At 38.4% G+C, this 22,613-nt stretch overlaps 1 protein-coding gene across 1 annotated transcript in view; it reads right to left on the reverse strand.

The window, feature by feature from the left end:
• FAM186A (family with sequence similarity 186 member A) overlaps nt 1-21,352 on the reverse strand; it is a gene marked incomplete at both ends in the record, with an annotated part of 118,691 nt that extends 97,339 nt beyond the window's left edge. Inside the window, 1 exon segment of the mRNA XM_082850435.1 lies at nt 21,191-21,352. Coding sequence (XP_082706561.1) covers nt 21,191-21,352 — 162 coding nt within the window.
• Nucleotides 21,353-22,613: the final 1,261 nt, after the last annotated feature.

Raw genomic sequence — 22,613 nt, forward strand, 5'->3', positions numbered from 1 at the left:
TTGTCCAGTATTTTATTTCTATTTTTGTAAAGCTCCACAAATTAGACATTATTATTGTTTTATTGTTATTGTTTTATATACCTGATTTCTTTATATTTGCCTATGTGTACAATTTTATTTTCTCATTACACCTTTTTTCATATTAAACTTCTCTGTAATTACCTTCCTTCTTCCTCAGAAACATCCTTTAGAAGTTCCTTAAGTGAGGGTCTATTAGTAGCAAACCCTCTAAATTTCTCATTGTCTGAAAATGTCTTTATTTCACCCTCATACTTGAAAGATTTTTTGCTGGATATGCAATTCTAGGTTGGGAGTTGTTTACTCTCAAAGCTTTGAAGTTGTTATCCCATTATCTTTGGTATCCATTGTTACTCTTGAGATAGCTGGGAGAATAAATGCCATTACTTTGTAGGAATCTGACTTTATTCTCTGCCTGCTTTTAAGATGCAATCTTTTTCACTGGTTTTCTGTTGTCTCACAACTATGTATTTAAATATTGACTTGATTTTTGTTACCTTGCTTGGGATTCTTTGGGATACCTGAATCTGAATATTGGTGTCTTTTATCTAATACGTAAAATTCTCAGCCATTATTTATTTATGTATTACCTCTCTCCAGTCTTTTCTATTTTCTCCTTCTGAAAGTCTGACTAGAATATATTGGATCTTCATGTTGGTTAACCCCTCTTTTGTGGTTTCAATTTTTTCATCTCTCTAAGCTGCTTTCTTTTTTCTTTTTTTTTTTTTTGGCCATGCTGCGTGGCTTGTGGGATCTTAGTTCCCCGACCAGGGATTGAACCCAGGTCCATGGCAGTGAAAGCACCAAGTCCCAACGACTGGACCACCAGGGAATTCCCCATGAGCTGCATTCTTAATAATTTCTTCACAATTTTCTCAGTTTATTAACTCTTTCTTTAGTGTTTAATCTGCTATTTCACCTGTCTATTGAGTTTGTGATTTTAATATTTTTATGTTTAGAAATTTTATTTGGTGGCTTCCCTGCTGGCGCAGTGGTTAAGAATCCACCTGCCAATTGTAGGAGACGTGGGTTCGAGCCCTGGTCCAGGAAGATCCCACAGGCCACGGAGCAACTAAGCCCGTGCGCCACAACTACTAAGCCTGCACTCTAGAGCCTGAGAACCACAACTACTGAGCCCACGTGCCACAACTACTGAAGCCCACGCCTAGAGCCTGTGCTCCACAACAAGAGAAGCCACCACAATGAGAAGCCCACGCACCACAGTAAAGAGTAACCCCTGCTTGCCACAACTAAAGAAAGCCCACACGCAGCAACGAAGACCCAACACAGCCAAAAATAAATAAATTTATTTATTAAAAAAAAAAAGAAATTCTATTTGGTATTTTTCAAAACTTCCTGCTCACTTTGAGAGAATTTTAATCTTATTGTATTCTGGTCATTTTTATTCTTTTAAACATGGTAAATGAGCTTAAATTCTACATCTGACAATTTTAAAAATCCAGTGTTGGTGGGTGTGATTTCTTAGATTCTTGTTTCTGCTAAATCTTGATCATTGTAGCCTATTTCCTCTTCCATAAAACTTCTTTGCTGGGGACATCCCTTGTGGTCCAGTGGTTAAGACTCTGCCCTTCCAATACAGGGGACGTGGGTTGGATCCCTGGTTGGAGAACTAAGATACCACCTGCCCTGCGTACAGCCAAATAAAAAACAAAACAAAACAAAAAAACTTCATGGCTGAAAATACATTGTCTTGTGTTTAAAATAATTCCCCTTGGGCAGGATCTATAGATCTATATATTCATTTTTGGCAAGATCCCTTGTGATTTCTTTAAAATTCCAGCTTGATTTTTAGGGGGATACAGAGTTAGCATGAATTCTAGTTCCAAACTCATATGAGCACCAATCTATTGTTAGGCATTCTAAGAGATTTTCTTTTCTTCTCTACCTTCCAGGCCCAAGACTGAACCAGTAAGCTTTCTTATTATTACCTTTGGTAGTATTGGGCAGTGGAATATAGTTAATTTACTGAGGATATTGTCTATCAAAGGTCCCAGTTACATGCAAAGTTCTGTGTTCTGACCTCCCACCTTACATGAACCCTGGACTTGTCTCGTTCCCCCAAGCTTGTGTCTAGTTAAAATTCAAGTTCTAATCTCTACTTCACATCATAAACAAAATTTAATTCCAGGTGGATTGTAGATCTAAATGTGAAAGGTAAACACAACATATAAATATATTTTCATTACATTTTCATATATAAAATGCAAGAAGCACTAAGCATAAAGTAAAAGAGAAATAAATTGGATTACATTAAAATTTAAGAAATTGCATTAGTCAACAGGCACAATTAGGAGCATGAAAGGAAATCCACAGAGTAAGAGAAAATAGTTGCAGGCCATATTATTAGTGAAGGACTTGAATCCAGAACGTATAAAGAACACTTACAAATTAATAGAACCCGATAGGAAGACTAGGCAAAAGACATGAATGGTATTTCAAAAAAGAGAATGTCCAAATGATGAAAAATTACAAGAAAATGTGTTCAATTTCATTAGTAACTAATAAAATGCAAATGAAAACCATAATAACGTAGTATCATATACCCATTGGAATGGCTAAAAATAAAAGACTGTAATATGAAGTACTGGTAATGCTACAGAGTCATGGCATTCTTATAGATTGTTCGTGGAAGTCTATTTGGTACAACCACTTAAAAAAACTCTTTGGGGGGCTTCCCTGGTGGTCCAGTGGTTAAGAATCTGCCAATGCAGGGGACACGGGTTCGATCCCTGGTCCGGGAAGATTCCACATGCCAAGGGGCAACTAAGCCCGTGCACCACAACTACTGAGCCTGCGCTCTAGAGCCCATGCACCACAACTGCTGAGCCCATGTGCCACAACTACTGAAGCCTGTGTGCTCTGGGGCCCATGTGACGCAACTACTGAGCCCAAGTGCTGCAACTATTGAAACACTCACACCTAGAGCCTGTGCTCCACAACAAGAGAAGCCACCAAAATGAAAAGCCTGCTCACCACAACGAAGAGTAGCCTCCGCTCGCCACAACTTGAGAAAGATCGTGTGCAGTAATGAAGACCCAGAGCAGCCAAAAAAAAAAGAAAGAAAAGAATCCACCTTCCAATTCAGGGGACATGGGTTCGATCCCTGGCTGGGGAATTAAGATCCCACACGCCTCATGGCAACTAAGCCCGTGTGGTGAAACTACTGAGCCCACGCGTGCTCTGGAGCCTGTGCACGACAACTAGAGAGAAGCCCGTGCTCTGCAGCAAAAGATCCTGTATGCCACATCGAAGATCCCAAGTGCAGCAACTAAGACCCGACACAGCCAAATAAATAAATAAATAAATATTTTTTTTAAAAAAGAACTCTTTGGGACTTCTGGGTAACTGCAAACAATGGAGGTCATGTAGCAAATAATCTTTCTAAATCTCTTTCCTAAAAGATACAGAATAACATCACATGTATGAAAATTCAATGCAAATATATACATACATCGCTGAAAGAGAGTTCTGAAAATGCAAGATGACTGTAAGTACAAAGAGAGAAGAAAAAACCAAATACCAGTTACCCAGTCACACATACTCCCACCCCATCCCTGCCCTGCTGCAGAGCTTTATAATGAGCAAAGGGAGACTGATCAAAACTACAGAGAAGGTGGTGCAGTGGTTAAGAATCCGCCTGCCAATGCAGGGGACAAGGGTTCAAGCCCTGGTCTGGGAAGATCCCACATGCCGTGGAGTGACTAAGCCTGTGCACCAAAACTACTGAGCCTGAGCTCTAGAGCCTGTGAGCCACAACTACTGAGCCCACGTGCCACAACTACTGAAGCCCACACACCTAGAGCCCGTGCTCTGCAACAAGAGAAGCCACTGCAATGAGAAGCCCGCACACAGCAATGAAGAGTAGCCCCCGCTCACCGCAACCAGGGAAAAGCCTGCACGCAGCAACAAAGACCCAACACAGCAAAAAAAAAAAAAAAAATTACAGGGAAGGGCTTCCCTGGTGGCGCAGTGGTTGAGAGTCCGCCTGTCGATGCAGGGGACATGGGTTCGTGCCCTGGTCTGGGAAGATCCCACATGCCGCAGAGCGGCTGGGCCCGTGAGCCATGGCCGTTGAGCCTGCGCGTCCGGAGCCTGTGCTCCACAACAGGAGAGGCCACAACAGTGAGAGGCCCGCGTACCGCAAAAAAAAAAAAAAAAAAAAAAAAAAACAACTACAGGGAACACATAGGAAGGATGCTAGCAAAGATACCTTAGAATGAATTGGAACAATCCAGAAAAATCAAATTCACCTTAAGTCTGAAAATACTTTAAAAAAGCAGTAACTGGGCAGATGAGATCCTAAATTTCATAGAAGAGATTTCAAAGTTTGGGCATCCTGAAGGCCAGCTGCTATAAAGAGTCAAAGCTGGGTTTTAAAAAGATAAACGCCTTTTCCAGATATGGGATTCAAAGAGACAGATACCATACGGCAGGCCAGGCATGGAACTCTACTTAAAGGGGTATGACTTAAAAGGGCAGTCTTCTAGGGGGAGAGGGGGAATCCACAGGAAGAAAGAAGCATCTGTTAGTGATTGGGTAGTAAAGGGTGGGGGGAGATAAATTTAGGGTTCTGCAAAACCAAAGAGAACTACAATATCACACGACTCATAATCCCTCCCCTCACCACCAATGCAAACAAACTAAAATTCTTTAAAATACCTGGATTTTGCTATCCTGACAGAAAAGGGCACAATTAAACTGGAAATCTATCATAAAATGAAAGAGAATTCCCTGGATGTCCAGTGGTTAGGACTCTGTGCTCTCACTATCAAGGGCCTGGGTTCAATCCCTGGTTAGGGAGCTGCACAGGCATGGACCAAAGAGAGAGAGAGAGAGAGAGAGAGAGAGAGAGAGAGAGAGAGGCAGAGAAAAAAGAAATCTATAATAAATTACTGCAGAAGATTAGGAAACAAGTTTGCACATAAATCAAGTGGGGAAAATCTCTCTCTCCAAAAACAATCAGGAAGTCACAGACAAATTTAAATCCAACTCCAAACAGAATTAAATACACTCAAACAAGTATCTGAGGATATGAAAAACCACCTTGAATCATAAATTTTAAAACTAAAAACAAATATGGACAAAAACAGGGAGAATTGAAAAAAATGATGAAATGGGAAAGAAATGAAAGAAAAATAAAACTAGAAACAACTTAAGTATCCATCCACAGATGAATGGATAAAGAAGATGTAGAATATATATATATGTGTATATATATACACATATATATATACATATATATGTGTGTGTGTGTGTAATATTATTCAGCCATATAAAATGGAAATCCTACCATTTATGACAACATGGATGGACCTGGAGGGTATTGTGCTAAGTGAAATAAGTCAGAGAAACACAAATACTGTATTATCTCACTTATATGTGGAATCCAAAAAAACTAAGTTCATAAATACAGAGAACAGATTGGTTGTTGCCAGATGTGAGGGTTGGGGGGTGGATGAAATGGGTAAAGGTGGTCAAAGGTACAAACTTCTAGTTGTAACATGAATAAGTTCTGGAGATGCAATGTACAGCATAGCGACTATAGTTAACAGTACTGTATGCATATTTGAAAGTTGTTAAGAGAGTAGACCTTAAAAATTTTTATCACAAGGAAAAAATTTTGTAACTGTGAAATGATGGATGTTAATTAAATTTATTGTGGTAATCATTTCACAATGTATACATATAGCAAATCATTATGTTGCACATCTTAAACTAATACAATGTTATATATCAATTATATCTTAATAAAACTAGACAGAAAGATTATTAAAAAATAAACTAAAGATATCTGTTGGCTCATCAGGGAAAAAAAGAAAGAAAAGTATAAAATTGTCTCAGAAATAAACTATAAATTATAAGGTGCCCCAAGGGAGAATAGACTCAAATGTCAATTTAATAAGGGTCATTGAAGTCAAGAAAATAACCAAAATGATGAAGGACATAAGAGAAAAGTCAAAAAGGGCCAGAGAAAAAGTGGATGAAATTGAAGATAAGCAAATAATTAGTAATATTCATATTTTCAGAATCTCTGAACAAAAATTTTTTAAATTGTATTTCTATATACTAGCAATGAATAACTGGAAATTGAAATTGAAAAACAATAGCATTCACCAATATTTATAGCAGCTTTATTCATAATTGCCAAAACTTGGAAACAACAAGATGTCCTTCAATAGGTAAATAGATTAATAAACTGGTTTGTCCAGACAATGGAATATTATTCAGCACTGAAAAAAGAGAGCTATCAAGACGTGGAGGAACCTTAAATGCATGTTGCTAAGTAAAAGAAGCCAATCCGAAAAGGCTACATACTCTATGATTCCAACATATCACATTTTGGAAAAGGCAAAAGTGGAGGCAGTAAAAAGATCAGTGGTTGTCAAGGGTCAGGGAGGATGGTGAGGCATGAATAGGTGGAGCACAGAGGATTTTTTTTTTTTTTTTGCGGTATGCGGGCCTCTCACTGTTGTGGCCTCTCCCGTTGTGGAGCACAGGCTCCGGACGCGCAGGCTCAGCGGCCATGGCTCACAGGCCTAGCCGCTCCGTGGCATGTGGGATCTTCCCAGACTGGGGCATGAACCCGTGTGCCCTGCATCAGCAGGCGGACTCTCAACCACTGTGCCACCAGGGAAGCCCACAGAGGATTTTTAGGACAATGAAAATACTCTGTATGATACTATCATGATGGATACATGTCATTATATATTTGTCCAAACCTATAAAATGTACAGCACAAAGAATGAACCCTAATGTAAACCATGGACTTTGGGTGATCATGATATGTCAATGTAGGTTCATCAATTGTAATAAATGTACCACTCTCTTGGGTGTTGTTAATAATGGAGAAGGGTATGTATTTTTGAAAGGGGGGTATATGGGAAATCGCTGTACCTTCCTCTTAATTTTGCTGTGGACCTAAAACTGCTCCAAAAAATACAAAGTCTTTCAAAAAATACTCTTCACCATAATGCCAAAAATAAGTCTTTTAAGGAATTGGTCCATTTCATCTAGGTTATCAAATTGGAGGGGGCACAGATTTATTCATATTATTCCTTTATTATCCTTTTAATGTTCATGTAATTTGTAGTGGAATGTTGCCACTTTCATCTCTGATATTAGTAATTTGTGTCCTCTCTCTCTCTCTTTTTTTTTCCCCTAGTTAGCCTGGCTAGAGGCTTATCCATTTTATTGTTTTCAAAAAATGAGCTTTGGTTTAATTGATTTTCTCTATTGTTTTCCTGTTTCCAATTTTATTGATTTTGGCACTAATTTTATTTCTTTTCTTCTGCTCTCTTTGGATTTAATTTGCTCTTCCTTTTCTAGTTTCCCAAAGTGAAAACTTAAGTTATTGATTTTAGATCTTTTTCTAGCGCTAGTTGGGTTAACATCTATCACGTTTGTTACTGTTTTCTATTTTTTGCCCTCCTTTTTCTATATTTGTATTCCACTCTATTTCTGCCTTTTGTGGTTTTCATTGAGCATTTTATATTATGCTCATTTCTCCTTAGTATATCACCTATACTTCTTTTTTTTCTTTTTTTTTTTTTTAGTGATTGCCTTAGAGTTTTCAATATATTCTTACAACTAATTGAAGTCCATTTTCAAGTAACATTATATCACTTCACATGTAGTGTGAGTACCTTATAATAACAAAATAATCCTAATTCCTCCCTCTCATCCTTTGTATTATTGCTATCATTCATTTCCCTTTTATACCAGGACACATAAGCACATATATATACAATATATACACAAGCATACGTAGTCAAATACATTTGTTGCTATTATTTTGAGCAAACTGTTATCTGTTAGAGCAATTAAGAATAAGAAAAATAAAAACTTTGGGACTTCCCTGGTGGTGCAGTGGTTGAGAATCCACCTGCCAATGCAGGGGACATGGGTTCGAGCCCTGGTCCAGGAAGATCCCACAGGCCATGGAGCAACTAAGCCCATGCACCACAACTACTGAGCCTGCACTCTAGAGCCCATGAGCCACAACTACTGAGCCTGCGTGCCACAACTACTGAAGCCTGTGCGCCTAGAGCCCATGCTCCGCAACAAAGAGAAGTCACTGCAACGATAAGCCCGTACACCGCAACAAACAGTAGCCCCTGCTTGCCACAGCTAGAGAAAGCCCACGCGCAGCAATGAAGACCCAGCACAGCCAAAAATAAAGTAAATAAATAAATAAATTTATTTTTTAAAAAAAGAAAGAAAGGTTTCTATTTTATCTTTGCTTATTCCTTCTACAATGCTCTTTCTTTCTGAAGATCAGAATTTCTGGGCTTCCCTGGTGGTGCAGTGGTTAAGAATCTGCCCACCAATGCAGGGGACACAGGTTTGATCCCTGGCCCGGGAAGATCCCACATGCCGTGGAGCGACTAAGCCCGTGCGCCACAACGACTGAGCCTGCACTCTAGAGCCCACGAGCCACAACTACTGAGCCCACGAGCCACAACTACTGAAGCCCACATGCCTAGAGCCCGTGCTCCACAACAAGAGGAGCCACTTCAATGAGAAGTCCGCACACCACAACAAAGAGTTGCCTTCACTTGCCGCAACTAGAGAAAACCCACGTGCAGCAACGAAGACCAAACATGACCAAAAATAAATATATTTATTAAAAAAAAAATCAGAATTTCTGATCTATATTATTTTCCTTCCCTCTAAAGAAGTACTTCAAACATTTCTTGTAAGACATGTTTATTGGCACCAAATTTCCTCAAGTTTTGTTTGTCTGAGAAAGTATTTCTCCTTCACTTTTTTTTTTTTTTTTTTTTGCGGTAAGCAGGCCTCTCACTGTTGTGGCCTCTCCTGTTGTGGAGCACAGGCTCCGGATGCGCAGGCTCAGCGGCCATGGCTCACGGGCCCAGCTGCTCTGCGGCACGTGCAATCTTCCCCGACCAGGGCACGAACCTGCGTCCCCTGCATTGGCAGGCGGACTCTCAACCACTGCACCACCAGGGAAGCCCTCTTTTTCAGTTTTGATTGGTACATTTGCAGGGTACAGAATTCTAGGTTGGTGGGTTTTTTCTCTAAACACTTTAGATATTACACTCCATTCTCTTGCTTGAATGGTTTCTGGGAAATAGATGTAAAATTCTTACCTTTGTTCCCCTATAGATAAGATTCTTGCCCCCCTTCCCCAGTTTCTTTTAGGATTTTTTTGGTTTTATGAAGTTTGAAAATGATATACCTAAGTGTAGTTTGGGAGGCATTTATCCTGCCTGGTTTTCTCTGAGATTCCTAGATCTGTGATTTGATGTCTGACATCAATTTGGGGAAAGTCTCAGTAAATATTGCTTCCAATATTGCTTCTGTTCCTTTCCCTCCTCTCCTGGTATTCTAATTACACATCGATTACACCTTTTGTAGTTGTCCCACAGTCTTCCGATATTCTGTTGTTTTTTTCTTTTTTTCCCAGTCTTTGTTCTCTTTGCTTTTCAGTTTTGGCTTCTATTTTCATATCCTTGTGTTCAGAGATTCTTTCCTCAGCTATCTCCAATCTACTAATGAGCCCATTAAAGGCATTCTCCATTTCTGTTACAGTGTGTTTGATCTCTAGCATTTCTTTTCGGTTCTTTCCTAGGATTTGCATCTCTGCTTACATTATCCATCTGTTTTTTTGTTTTTTTGAGTATAGTTGCTTATCCGTCTGTCCTTGCATGTTGTCTCCTTTTTCCATTAGAGGCTTTAGCATATAAACCATTATTATTTTAAATTTCCAGTGTTATAATTCCAAATCCCTGCCATGTCTGATTGTGATGCTTACTCTGTCTCTTCAAATTGTGCTTTTTGCCTTTTAGCATGCTTTATAATTTTTTGTTGAAATTTATACATGATGTGCTGTGTGAGAAGAATTCTGGTAAACAGGTCTTTAGTGGTGTGGTGGTAAGGTGTGGGGGAAGGGGAAACATTTTATAGTCCAGTCTTTGGGAGAGCCTATGCTCTGGACTGTGAACTTCCCCAGTGCTTCTTAGCTTTTCACCCACTTAGGTGGGACCCAATGGCAAAAGCAAGTTGGAATTAGGTATTATCCTTCCCCTAGGTATATTAGGTTCTGATAAAATCCCAGCAGATGTGGCTGTGGTTAAATAGTTTCTCCTGAGGGCAGCCCTTGTTAAGTAGAACAGAGTGCTCTGGCATATTTCAAAATGTATATTTTTTTCCTCCCCTTGCCAAAAGCACAAGGGGATTTTTCTCGGATATTTACTGTGAGAACCTGTTCAAGCTCTTGGAGGTAAAATTCATGAAAGTGACATGGTCCCCCTTATGATTGGGTCTCCCTGGAATATTAAACTCTCAGACTCACCTACACTGAGCCTGCAGCAATTGTCAATTACAATTCAGGTTTTCCTACTCCAGCACTTGTTCCCACAGCAGTTTCTGCTTGTGAGTTCTCTCCTCCAGTAATCCATTGACTCCCTGTACTCCCCTGTCTCTCCAGTCTTGAGTGCAGTGTGGTTTGACCCATGTCCTCACCTCTCTTACGGATTCAAGAAGAGTTGATTTTTCAGCTTTTTACTTGTTAGGATGGAATGGTGACTTCCAAGCTCCTCATATACAGAATCAGAAATCATAAGTCTCCCAAAAGGATTGTTTTTTCAACACATTGTTTTGGAATAATTGGATATCTATATGACCAAAAACAATTTTTTAAATGTTTATCCATATCTCATACAATATTAAAAAATTAAGTCAAATGGACCATAGACCCAAATGTAAAATCAACACTATAAAACTAAGAAAACAAAGGAGAAAATATTTGTAACCTTGGGTTAGGCAAAGATTTCTTGGATATGACATCAAAGCACAATTGATAAAAAAACAAATTCATAACTTGGGTTTCACAAAAAGTTTAGACTTCTGCTCTTTTGAAAACACTGTTAAGAGAATTAAAAGTCAGGGACTTCCCTGGTGGCACAGTGGTTAAGAATCCACCTGCCAATGCAGGGGACATGGGTTCAAGCCCTGGTCCAGGAAGATCCCACATACCGCAGAGCAACTAAGCCCATGTGCCACAACTACTTAGCCTGCGCTCTAGAGCCCGTGAGCCACAACTGCTGAGCCCACATGCCACAACTACTGAAACCCACGTGCCTAGAGCCTGTGCTCTGCAACAAGAGAAGCCACCGCAATGAGAAGCCCATGCACCACAATGAAGAGTAGCCCCTGCTCTCCGCAACTAGCGAAAGCCTGTGCACAGCAACGAAGACCCAATGCAGCCAAAAATAAATAAATAAATTTATTAAAAAAGGAAAAGAAAAGAAAAAGTCAAGCCACAGACTGGGAATAAATATTTGCAAAACATGCTGCTGGTGGAAATGCTAATTGGTACAACTTTTATGGAAGAAACTTTGTTATTACTTAACAGAACTACACATGCATTTACATTTCAACCCACCAACCCCACTTCTAAGGATCTACCTTGAAGGTATACATTTAACCACATGAAAATATATATACACAAGGTTATTCACTGAATCAATGCTTGAATTACAAAATATTGCAAACAACCTGAATATCCATACACAAGAGAGTGATTGAATCAACTACCATCTACCCACATAATGGATTATTATACAGCTATAAAAAAGAATAAGGAAGATCTCTTTGAATTGGTATGATCTCCAGGACACAGAGTTAAAGTGAAAAAGATAAAGCAAACAAGAATAACTATTGTATGCTGCATTTTGTGCAGAAAAGAGAGAATATAAGAAATTACACATGAATCTGCTCATTTATGTGGAAGAAATACAAGAAGAATAAGCTAGATGCTAAAGAGATTGGTTATATACAGGATATATGTCGGAAATGGGTGGAAGGAAAGGAGGAATAAGAATGGGGCAACAGGGATGAGGAGGAAGTGACATTTTTCTGAGTATATCTTTTTGTATAGCTCTGCCTTGTATCACCATAGTAATATTTCACATACCCTTCACATACTTGATAAAAAAAAAACTATTAAAACCAACCAGTATATGGGGTGACAAAGAATGGATACAAATACTAACAATTGAACCTAACTGTATACAAGTGAATAACATAACCACACTGAGAAGAAAAGAACTAGCTAGTAACTTTAGAAAACAATATCTTGGCTGAATAATGTAATGTTAAAGAATGATACATATATGCCGTACTAGTCAGTACACGTGTTTCTTGCAGGCTTATGAGTTAGCAACTCTGAAACTACTCTATGTGTATGCTAGAAATGAACAAATAAATAAATATACTGTAGATAACTAGAACTGGGATTCTAACTCTTGGGGAAAGAAGTAACAAATAAGGAACAAGAAAAGAGTAACATAAACCCTGTGGTACAGGACTGGAATCTGAACTATCAGTATAAAACCATATATTAAATATATATACAGAGAGAGATAGTTATATAAATATAAATACCTATATATACATGGGCTAATACACATACATATATTTCCTAGCTCTTTTCTTGCTGAGAAGGCCTAGAAGAAATGACACTTGGATAGTAATGAACACACCTAGCCAAAGGTTTGGTTTCTAAACATCATTCTCCAGTAAAAGGAACCAGGGCTTTTGGAAAAGTCATTGATTCCAGGGCTGGGCTGGGAATGTAAAAGTTATGCTTCCAAAAAGTAATGAAATGCAGATAGATAGATAGATAGATAAATAGATAGCTAGCCACTTGTTGAAAGGACACAGGAATCAATCTGAAGGTGCTCCTAATGGGCCAATCTGGAACTATTGAAGCCACACACACACACACACACACACACACACACACATAGTTTGAATAATACCCCCACAGGCTAGAATAAATATCTATCAACCTATCAGTATATGTAAGTAAATAAATGGAAGAGGTAGCTCTTCCTTGCAATCGACTTCCAATTAATAAATATGAAAGAAGGAAATTTAAAAATTGCCATTAGGTAAACACCACAGTAATAATTGTTGCAGACAATATTTATCAGTGGATTCCAAAAAGTGGACAAAAGTTTGAGAAGGTACAGAATGTGCATAATCTCAAAGTATCTTCCCCAAGATATTTCTTTTTTTTTTTTTTATAAATGTATTTATTTATTTTTGGCTGCATTGGGTCTTCGTTGCAGTGTGCTGGCTTCTCATTGTGGTTGCTTCTCTTGTTGAGGAGCACAGGCTCTAGGCATGCAGGCTTCAGTAGTTGTGGCTCGTGGGCTCTAGAGCGCAGGCTCAGGCTTAGCTTCTCTGCGGCATGTGGGATCTTTCTGGACCAGGGCTCGAACCCATGTCCCCTGCATTGGCAGGTGGATTCTTAACCACTGTGCCACCAGGGAAGCGCCCCAAGATATTTCTTAACTACAAAGGGAAAAATAGTAACTTTACAGTGAACAAGCCACTTTAACCAAGTGACCAAGTTCAACATTAGTCATACCACAAAACACTGGAATATGATGTACTGAGGACACAGATCATTTCTAGTGTATATTCTTGACCCCAAAATGCATAACCTCAGTCCCACCATGAAAAATATTAGAGAAACCAAAATTGATAGACATTCAGAAAAGTAATATTCTTTGAAAATATCAAGGTCATGAAGGACAATGAGTAAATGTCTAAGGAAATAGTAAAGACTGCAGAGGAATAAGGAGAAACAAGTAAACGTTATATGAGACCCTGGATAGGATCTGGTTACAGAAAAAGAATATTGGTGGAAAAACTGGTAAAATTCAAATGAGATCTTTAAGAGTATTTTATCAATTTTAATTTCCTGGTTTCAACAATTTTACTATGGTTATATAAGATGTTAACCTTAAGGGAAGCTGGGTTAGAGATATATGGAAACTCTGTGCTATTTTTGGGGCTCTTCTTTAAATCTAAAATTAACTTGAAGTAAAAAGCTTAAAGAAAAAAACCTATTTTGCATTATTTACTAAAGTTGAGTCTATACATAGCTGATTGCCCAGCAATTTCATTCGTAGATGAAATGCATGCTTACAGGCATCAAAAGATATTCACAAAAATGTTTATTGCAATATTATTTGTAGTAGACAAAAGTAGCAGAATGGATAAAATCATAAAATAGAATAACAGTGATAAAAATAAACTATAGCTTCATATAAAGAATCTCATGAACTTAGTATTAAGCAAAAGAAGCCAGACATTAAATATGTACTGTGTGCTTCTATTTATCAGGAAAAGCTAACCTAGAATGTTAAAGGTCAGGATAATAGTTGTCTTCAGAGGAAATCAGGAGGTTTCTGTAATGCAGATAATTGTTTTGTTTTTAATTTCAGAGTTTGTTCACTTCGTGATAATTGTTGAGTTTTTCAACTGTGAGTTCTCACTTATGTTTATTATAATTTTTAAAGTTTTCAAAAGAAGAATTTAACCTATGTTACTCCCCTAGATAAAGACACATGGGCCAGATTTATTCTCTTATCTGAAACAACTAAAAGAGGGCCACCTAAAAGGGTTAATAGAAACAATCCCCAGAGGTCACATAGGGAGAAGGAGTATTTTCTGTTCTCAGCTGGAGTAGAAAACTTAACTCCTGGGACAACTGGTAGAGTACTCAGAAGGATTTTTGCCTCAGTGGTAGTGGGAACAAAATTAAGCGTAGGGTAAATGCTGTTACAGTCTCACATAACAACGCACAAAAGGAAGATTCAAAAGGCTCAAACTACTTCTGCATAACTTAACTGTGTTCTCAAAATTTGAGAATATTTATAAGATTAGAAAAATACCCAGCACCTAACAAGATAAAAATTACAATATCTGATATTCGATCAAACAATATCACGCAGGAGGAGTGACACTAAGGAAGATGGCTGAGTAGAAAGCATGAGGAATCTATCTCTCCAACTAGACAACAACTGTATTGGCAGAATCTGTCTGATTTAACTGTTTTGGAATTCTGGAGTCTGTTCAATGGTTTCCATCTTTCAAAGGAAGACTTGGCCAGTAAAGTATGGGCAATTTCATTCAATTGCAGCCTTTAACATGGTAGCAGCTATTCACTTCCTACCCTCCACACCTGTGACAGGAAGTGTTCCTAGAGCAGCTTACAAGAGCCAGGATGGGCAATAAGAATCTTGTCCTCCAAATATGAGAGATCTGTGTTCTGATTATGAACTGCTGTTTCAAATCACAGAGGTGCAGATACAAAAGCAAGGTACGATTTTAACCTGCACTGGGTGGAAGCTGCTTTCAGGGGATTTAAACAGACAGTTTCAGGGTTTTTTCCCCTCACTTTTCCTTTTTCCCCTTTTGGGAGCCAGACATTTAAAGATTAGAGCATTCAAATGCAACTGTATTTTAAAGGGAACTTAGAAAGTCACCAAGCATGCCCATAAAAAGATGCAGTTTTGGAAAACACCTGAGAAGAGCTGAAATTTACACCTCAGGCTGATCCATGGCACATAGTAGACACCATACAACACTAAAAACAAACAACAACCCTGGGAGAGAAGGAGAATCTGATTTCCAGACTTACAACATTATGAGATTCAGATGTCAAGTTTTCAACAAAAAAAAATCATAAAGCATACAAATAAATAGGAAAGCATGTCCCAGTCAAAGGAAAAAAAATTACAGAAACCATGAGGAAGAACTTAAGACATTATCAGATAAAAGCTGAGAAAGTACATTACCACTAGAACTGCCTTATGAGATATGCTAAAGGGAGTCCTTCAGGTTGAAATGAAAGTACTCAATGTTGTGTGAAGAAATAAAAATCTTTGGTAAAGGCAAATACATGGGAAATTATAAGCTAGTATTGATGTAATTTTGGTTTATAACTCCACTTCTTATTTTCTACATGATTTAAAATACAAATGCTGGGCTTTCGCTGGTGGCGCAGTGGATAAGAATCTGCCTGCCAATGCAGGGGACACAGCTTCGATCCCTGGACTGTGAAGATCCCACATGCTGCGGGGCAGCTAAGCCTGTGCGCCACAACTACTGAGCCTGAGAGCCACAACTACTGAAGCCTGCGTGCCTAGAGCCTGTGCTCCGCAACAAGAGAATCCACCGCGCTGAGAAGCCCGTGCACTGCAACAAACAGTAGCCCCCACTCGCTGCAACTAGAGAAAGCCCTCGTACAGCAACGAAGACCCAACACAGCCAAAAATACAATAAATAAATTGAAAAAATTTTTTTAAAGATTTAAAAAATACAAATACATTAAAAAACAATTACAAGTCTGTTTGGGGGCACACGCTGTATGAAGATATAATTTGTGATATCAGTAATTGAAAGGAGTGGGGACAGAGCAGTAACGGGCAGAGTTACTATATGCTATTAAAGTTTAACTGGTATAAATTCAAGTTAAGAGTGTATAACTTTACAAAGTTATGTGTAATTCTCATGATAAACACAAAGAAAATAAATATAGAATACACTCAAAAGGAAATGAGAAGGGAAGTTTTAAATTTCACTAAAAAAAAAATTTAAAAAAACACAAAAGATGACAGCAATGAAAGAAATGAGGGGGGAAAGCTATAACACAAATAGAAAACAAATAACAAAATGGCAAAAGTTAAACCTTCCTTATCAGTAATTACTTTAAATGTAAATGGATTAAACCATTTTATCAAAAGATAGGGATTAGCAGAACAGATTTTTTAAAAAACCAATGATCCATGCCCTCTGTAAGAGACTCACTTTAGTCCAAAGATCCAAAGAGGTTGAAACTGAAAGGATGGAAAAAGATATCCATGTAAGTAATACCCAAAAGAGAAGTTGGGCGTTATATTAATATCAGAAAAAAATAGACTTTTTTTTTTCCCACTGGGGTATAGTTGCTTTACAATGTTGTGCTAGTTTCTGCTGTACAATGAAGTGAATCAGCTATATGTATACATATATCCCCTGCCTCTTGGACCTCCCTCCCACCACTCCCATCCCACCCATCTAGGTCACCACAGAGCACTGAGCTGAGCTCCCTGAACTATACAGCAGGTTCCCACTAGCTATCTGTTTTACACATGGTAGTGTATATATGTCAATCTCAATCTCCCAATTCATCCCACCTCCCCTCCCCACTCCCATCCACATGTCCATTCTCTACGTCTGCGTCTCTATTCCTGCCCTGCAAATATGTTCATCTGTTCCATTTTTCTAGATTCCACATGTATGCATTAATATATGATATTTGTTTTTCTCTTTCTGACTTACTTCACTCTGTAAAGTCAGACTTTAGGTCCATCCACATCTCTACAAGAGACCTAATTTCATTCCTTTTTATGGCTGAGTAATATTCCCTTGTATATATGTACCACATCTACTTTATCCATTCATCTGTCAATGGATGCATGTTTCCATCCATCAGGACTTGGTTGCTTCCATGTGCTGGCTATTGGAAATAGTGCTGCAATGAACATTGGGGTGCATGTGTCTTTTTGAATTACGGTTTTCTCAGGGTATATGCCCAGTAGTGGGATTGCTGAGTCATATGATAGTTCTATCTTTAGTTTTTTAAGGAACCTCCATACTGTTCTCCATAGTGGCTGTATCAATTTACATTCCCACCAACAGTGCAAGAGGGTTTCCTTTTCTCCACACCCTCTCCAGCATTTATTGTTTGTAGATTTTTTGATGATGGCCATTCTGACTGGTGTGGGGTGATGCCTCACAGTAGTTTTGATTTGCATTTCCCTAATAATTAATGGTGTTGAGCATATTTTCATGTGCCTGTTGGCCATCTGTATATCTTCTTTAGAGAAATGCCTATTTAGGTCTTCTGCCCATTTTTTGATTGGGTTTTTTTTTAACATCTTTATTGGAGTATAATTGCTTTACAATGTTCTGTTAGTGTCTGCTGGGTAACAAATGAATCAGCTATATGTATACATATATCCCCATATCCCCCTCCTGCATCTCTTTCCCACCCTCCCTATCCCACTCCTCTAGGTGGTCACAAAGCACTAAGCTGATCTCCCTGTGCTATGCAGCTGCTTCCCACTAGCTATCTGTTTTACATTTGGTAGTGTGTATATGTCCATGCCACTCTCTCACTTCGTCCCAGCTTACCCTCCCCCCACCCCGTGTCCTCAAGTCCATTCTCTACGTCTGCGTCTTTATTCCTGTCCTGCCCCTAGGTTCATCAGAAGCTTTTTTTTTAGATTCCATATATATATATGTTAGCATATGGTATTTGTTTCTTTTGTTTTTCTTTCTGACTTACTTCACTCTGTATGACAGACACTAGGTCCATCCACCTCACTACAAATAACTCAATTTCATTTCTTTTTATGGCTGAGTAATATTCCATTGTATACATGTGCCCCTTCTTCTTTATCCATTCTTCTGTCAATGACACCTAGGTTGCTTCCATGTCCTGGCTATTGTAAATAGTGCTGCAATGAACCTTGTGGTACATGTCTCTTTTTGAATTATGGTTTTCTCAAGGTATATGCCCAGTAGTGGGATTGCTGGGTCATATGGTAGTTCTATTTTTAGTTTTTTAAGGAACCTCCATACTGTTCTCCATAGTGGCTGTATCAATTTACATTCCCACCAACAGTGCAAGAGGGTTCCCTTTTCTCCAGCATTTATTGTTTGTAGCTTTTTTGATGATGGCCATTCTGACTGGTGTCAGGTGATACCTCATTGTAGTTTTGATCTACATTTCTCTAATAATTAATGATGTTGAGCAGCTTTTCATGTGCCTCTTGGCCATCTATATGTCTTCTTTGGAGAAATGTCTATTTAGGTCTTCTGCCCATTTTTGATTGGGTTGCTTGTTTTCTTGATATTGAACTGCATGAGCTGTTTGTATATTTTGGAGAATAATTCCTTGTCAGTTGCTTCATTTGCAAATATTTTCTTCCATTCTGAGGGTTGTCTTTTTGTCTCATTTATGGTTTTCTTTGCTGTGCAAAAGTTTGATTAGGTCCTATTTATTTATCTTTGGTTTTATTTTCATTACCCTAGGAGGTGGGTCAAAAAAGATCTCTCTGTGGTTTATGTCAAGGAGTGTTCTTCCTATGTTTTCCTCTAAGAGTTTTATAGGGTGCGGTTTTACATTTAGGTCTTTAATCCATTTTGAGATAATTTTTGTGTATGGTGTTAGGAAGTGTTCTAATTTCATTCTTTTACATGTAGCTGTCCAGTTTTCCCAGCACCACGTATTGAAAGACTCTCTTTTCTCCACTGTATATTCTTGCCTCCTTTATCATGGATTAGGTGACCATAGGTGTGTGGGTTTATCTCTAGGCTTTCTATCCTGTTCCATTGATCTATATTTCTGTTTTTGTGCCAGTACCATACTGTCTTGATTACTGTAGCTTTGTAGTATAGTCTGAAGTCAGGGAGCCTGATTCCTCCAGCTCCATTTTTCTTTCTCCATATTGCTTTGGCTATTCAGGGTCTTTTGTGTTTCCATACAAATTGTAAAATTTTTTGTTCTAATTCTGTGAAAAATGCCATTGGTAATTTGATAGGGGTTGCATTGAATCTGTAGATTGCTTTGGGTAGTATAGTCATTTTCACAATATCAATTCTTGCAGTCCAAGAACATGGTATATCTCTCCATCTGTTTGTGTCATCTTTGATTCCTTTCGTTGGTGTCTTATAGTTTTCTGAGTACAGGTCTTTTACCTCCTTAGGTAGGTTTATTCCTAGGTATTTTACTCTTTTTGTTGCAATGGTAAATGGGATTGTTTCCTTAATTTCTCTTTCTGATTTTTCGTTGTTAGGGTATAGGAATGCAAGAGATTTCTGTGCATTAATTTTTTATCCTGCAACTGTACCAGATTCATTGATTAGCTCTAGTAGTTTTCTGGTGGCATCTTTAGGATTTTCTAGGTATAGTATCATGTCATCTGCAAACAGTGACAGTTTTACTGCTTTTCCAATTTGTATTACTTTTACTTCTTTTTCTTCTCTGACTGCTGTGGATAGGACTTTCAAAACTCTATTGAATAATAGTGGTGAGGGTGAACAGCCTTGTCTTGTTCCTCATCTTAGAGGAAATGCTTTCAGTTTTTCACCATTGAGAATGATGTTTGCTGTGGGCCTGTCATTTATGGCCTTTATTATGTTGAGGTAGGGCATAACTTCTATGCCCACTTTCTGGAGAGTCTTTTTCATAAATGGGTGTTGAATTTTGTCAAAATCTTTTTCTGCATCTATTGAGATGATCATATGGTTTTTATTCTTTAATTTGTTAATATGGTGTATCACATTGATTGATTTGCATATATTGAAGAATCCTTGCATCCCTCAGTTAAATCCCACTTGATCATGGTATATGATCCTTTTAATGTGCTGTTGGATTCTGTTTGCTAGTATTTTGTTGAGGACTTTTGCGTCTATTTTCATCAGTGATATATGTCTGTAATTTTCTTTTTTCGTAGTATCTTTTTCTGGTTTTGGTATCAGGGTGATGGTGGCCTTGTAGAATGAGCTTGGGAGTGTTCCTTTCTCTGCAGTTTTTTGGAAGAGTTTGAGAAGGATGGGTGTCAGCTCTTCTCTAAGTGTTTGATAGAAGTCGCCTGTGAAGCCATCTGGTCCTGGATTTTTGTTTGTTGGAAGATTTTAATTGCAGTTTCAATTTCATTACTTGTGATTTAGTCTCTTTATATTTTCTGTTTCTTCCTGGTTCAGTCTTGGAATGTTGTACCTTTCTAAGAGTTTGACCATTTCTTCTAGGTTGTCCATTTTATTGGCATATAGTTGCTTACAGTAGTCTCTTATGATCCTTTCTATTTCTGCAGTGTCAGTTGTAATTTCTCCTTTTTCATTTCTGATTTTAGTGATTTGAATCCTCTCCTTTCTTTCCCCCCTTTTTTTCTTGATGAGTCTGGCTAAAGGTTTATCAGTTTTGTTTATCTTCTCAAATAACCAGCTCTTGGTTTCACTGATGTTTGTTATTATTTCCTTCATTTCTATTTCATTTAGTTCTGCTCTGGTTATTATGATTTCTTTCCTTTTACTAACTTTGGGTTTTTTTGTTCCTTCTCTAGTTGCTTTAGGTGTAAGGTTAGGTTGTTTATTTGAAATTTTTCTTGTTTCTTGAGGTAGGATTGAATTGCTATAAACTCCCCTCTTAGGACTGCTTTTGCTGCATCCCATAGGTTTTGCGTCATTGTCATTTGTTTCTATTTTTTTTTTCAAATTTGGAAAAGGGTCGTTAATTTTATTGAAGCTCATTTTTCTGGGCTCCATTGAATAGGGCTCTAACTTTGGGTGTATCTCCAACTTCAATGATTTTGGCTCCAGCTAACAACTGCAAAATCAAACCAGATGTTACAATTGGGGAGATACCCAATTGCATTAAAGTTCCTCTGTTGGATGCAAGAATAACTCCCATCAAGTAGAAAGGATCTGCAGAATCTGATGACATGATTCCAAATAGTGGTATCTGACAACATACTAAGAAGATGAAGAAAGTTATAGGAGTCCATAGTACCTTTTTTCTAAACTGGATTTTCCTTTCAGGTTTCTGAGTATCTGGTAGAACTGCACAGAAAGGTTTGATAACTTCTAAAACTTTGATACCCTTGGTGGCAGCTAGGGCAAGCCGGGTGGGCCCAGCGACCTTGGGGAGGCCTTCACTGGGGTCCCAAGGCTCAGGCCTCAGCACCCACTCCGGACACTCTATGTATTTTTTGATTTCCTCTTTGATTTCTTCAGTGATCTCTTGGTTATTTAGTAGCGTATTGTTTAGCCTCCATGTGTTTGCAGGTTTTTTTGTTTGTTTGTTTGTTTTGTGGTACGTGGGCCTCTCACTGCTGTGGCCTCTCCTGTTGCGGAGCACAGGCTCCAGACGCGCAGGCTCAGCGGCCATGGCTCACGGGCCCAGCCACTCCACGGCATGTGAGATCCTCCCAGACTGGGGCACGAACCCATGTCCCCTGCATCAGCAGGCGGACTCTCAACCACTGTGCCACCAGGGAAGCCCGTGTTTGCTTTTTTTTACAGTTTTTTTTTCCTGTAATTGATTTCTAATTTCATAGTGTTGTGGTGGGAAAAGATGCTTGATACGATATCAATTTTCTTAAATTTAGTGAAGCTTGATTTGTGACCCACGATGTGATCTATCCTGGAGAATGTTCTGTGTGTACTTGAGAAGTAAGTGTATTCTGCTGATTTTGGATGAATTGTCCTATAAATGTCAATTAAGTCTATCTGGTCTAATGTGTCATTTAAAGCTTGTGTTTCCTTATTTATTTTCTGATCTGTCCATTGGTGTAAGTGGAGTGTTAAAGTCCCCCACTTTTATTGTGTTACTGTCAATTACCCCTTTTATGGCTGTTAGCATTTGCTGTATGTATTGAGGTGCTCCAATATTGGGTGCATAAATATTTATAATTGTTATGTCTTCTTCTTTGATTGATCCCTTGATCATTATGTAATGTCCTTCGTTGTCTCTTGTAACAGCCTTTATTTTAAAGTCTAGTTTATCTCTTATGGGTATTGCTACTCCAGCTTTCTTTTGATTTCCATTTGCATGGAATATCTTTTTCCATCACCTCACTTTCAGTCTGTATGTGTCCCTAGGTCTGAAGTGGGTCTCTTATAGACAGCATATATACAGGTCTTGTTTTTATATCCATTCAGCCAATCTGTGTCTTTTGGTTGGAACATTTAATCTATTTACATTT

The sequence above is a fragment of the Leucopleurus acutus genome (genome assembly GCF_964270905.1).
Source record: "Leucopleurus acutus genome assembly, chromosome: 11".
NCBI lineage: Eukaryota > Metazoa > Chordata > Mammalia > Artiodactyla > Delphinidae > Leucopleurus > Leucopleurus acutus.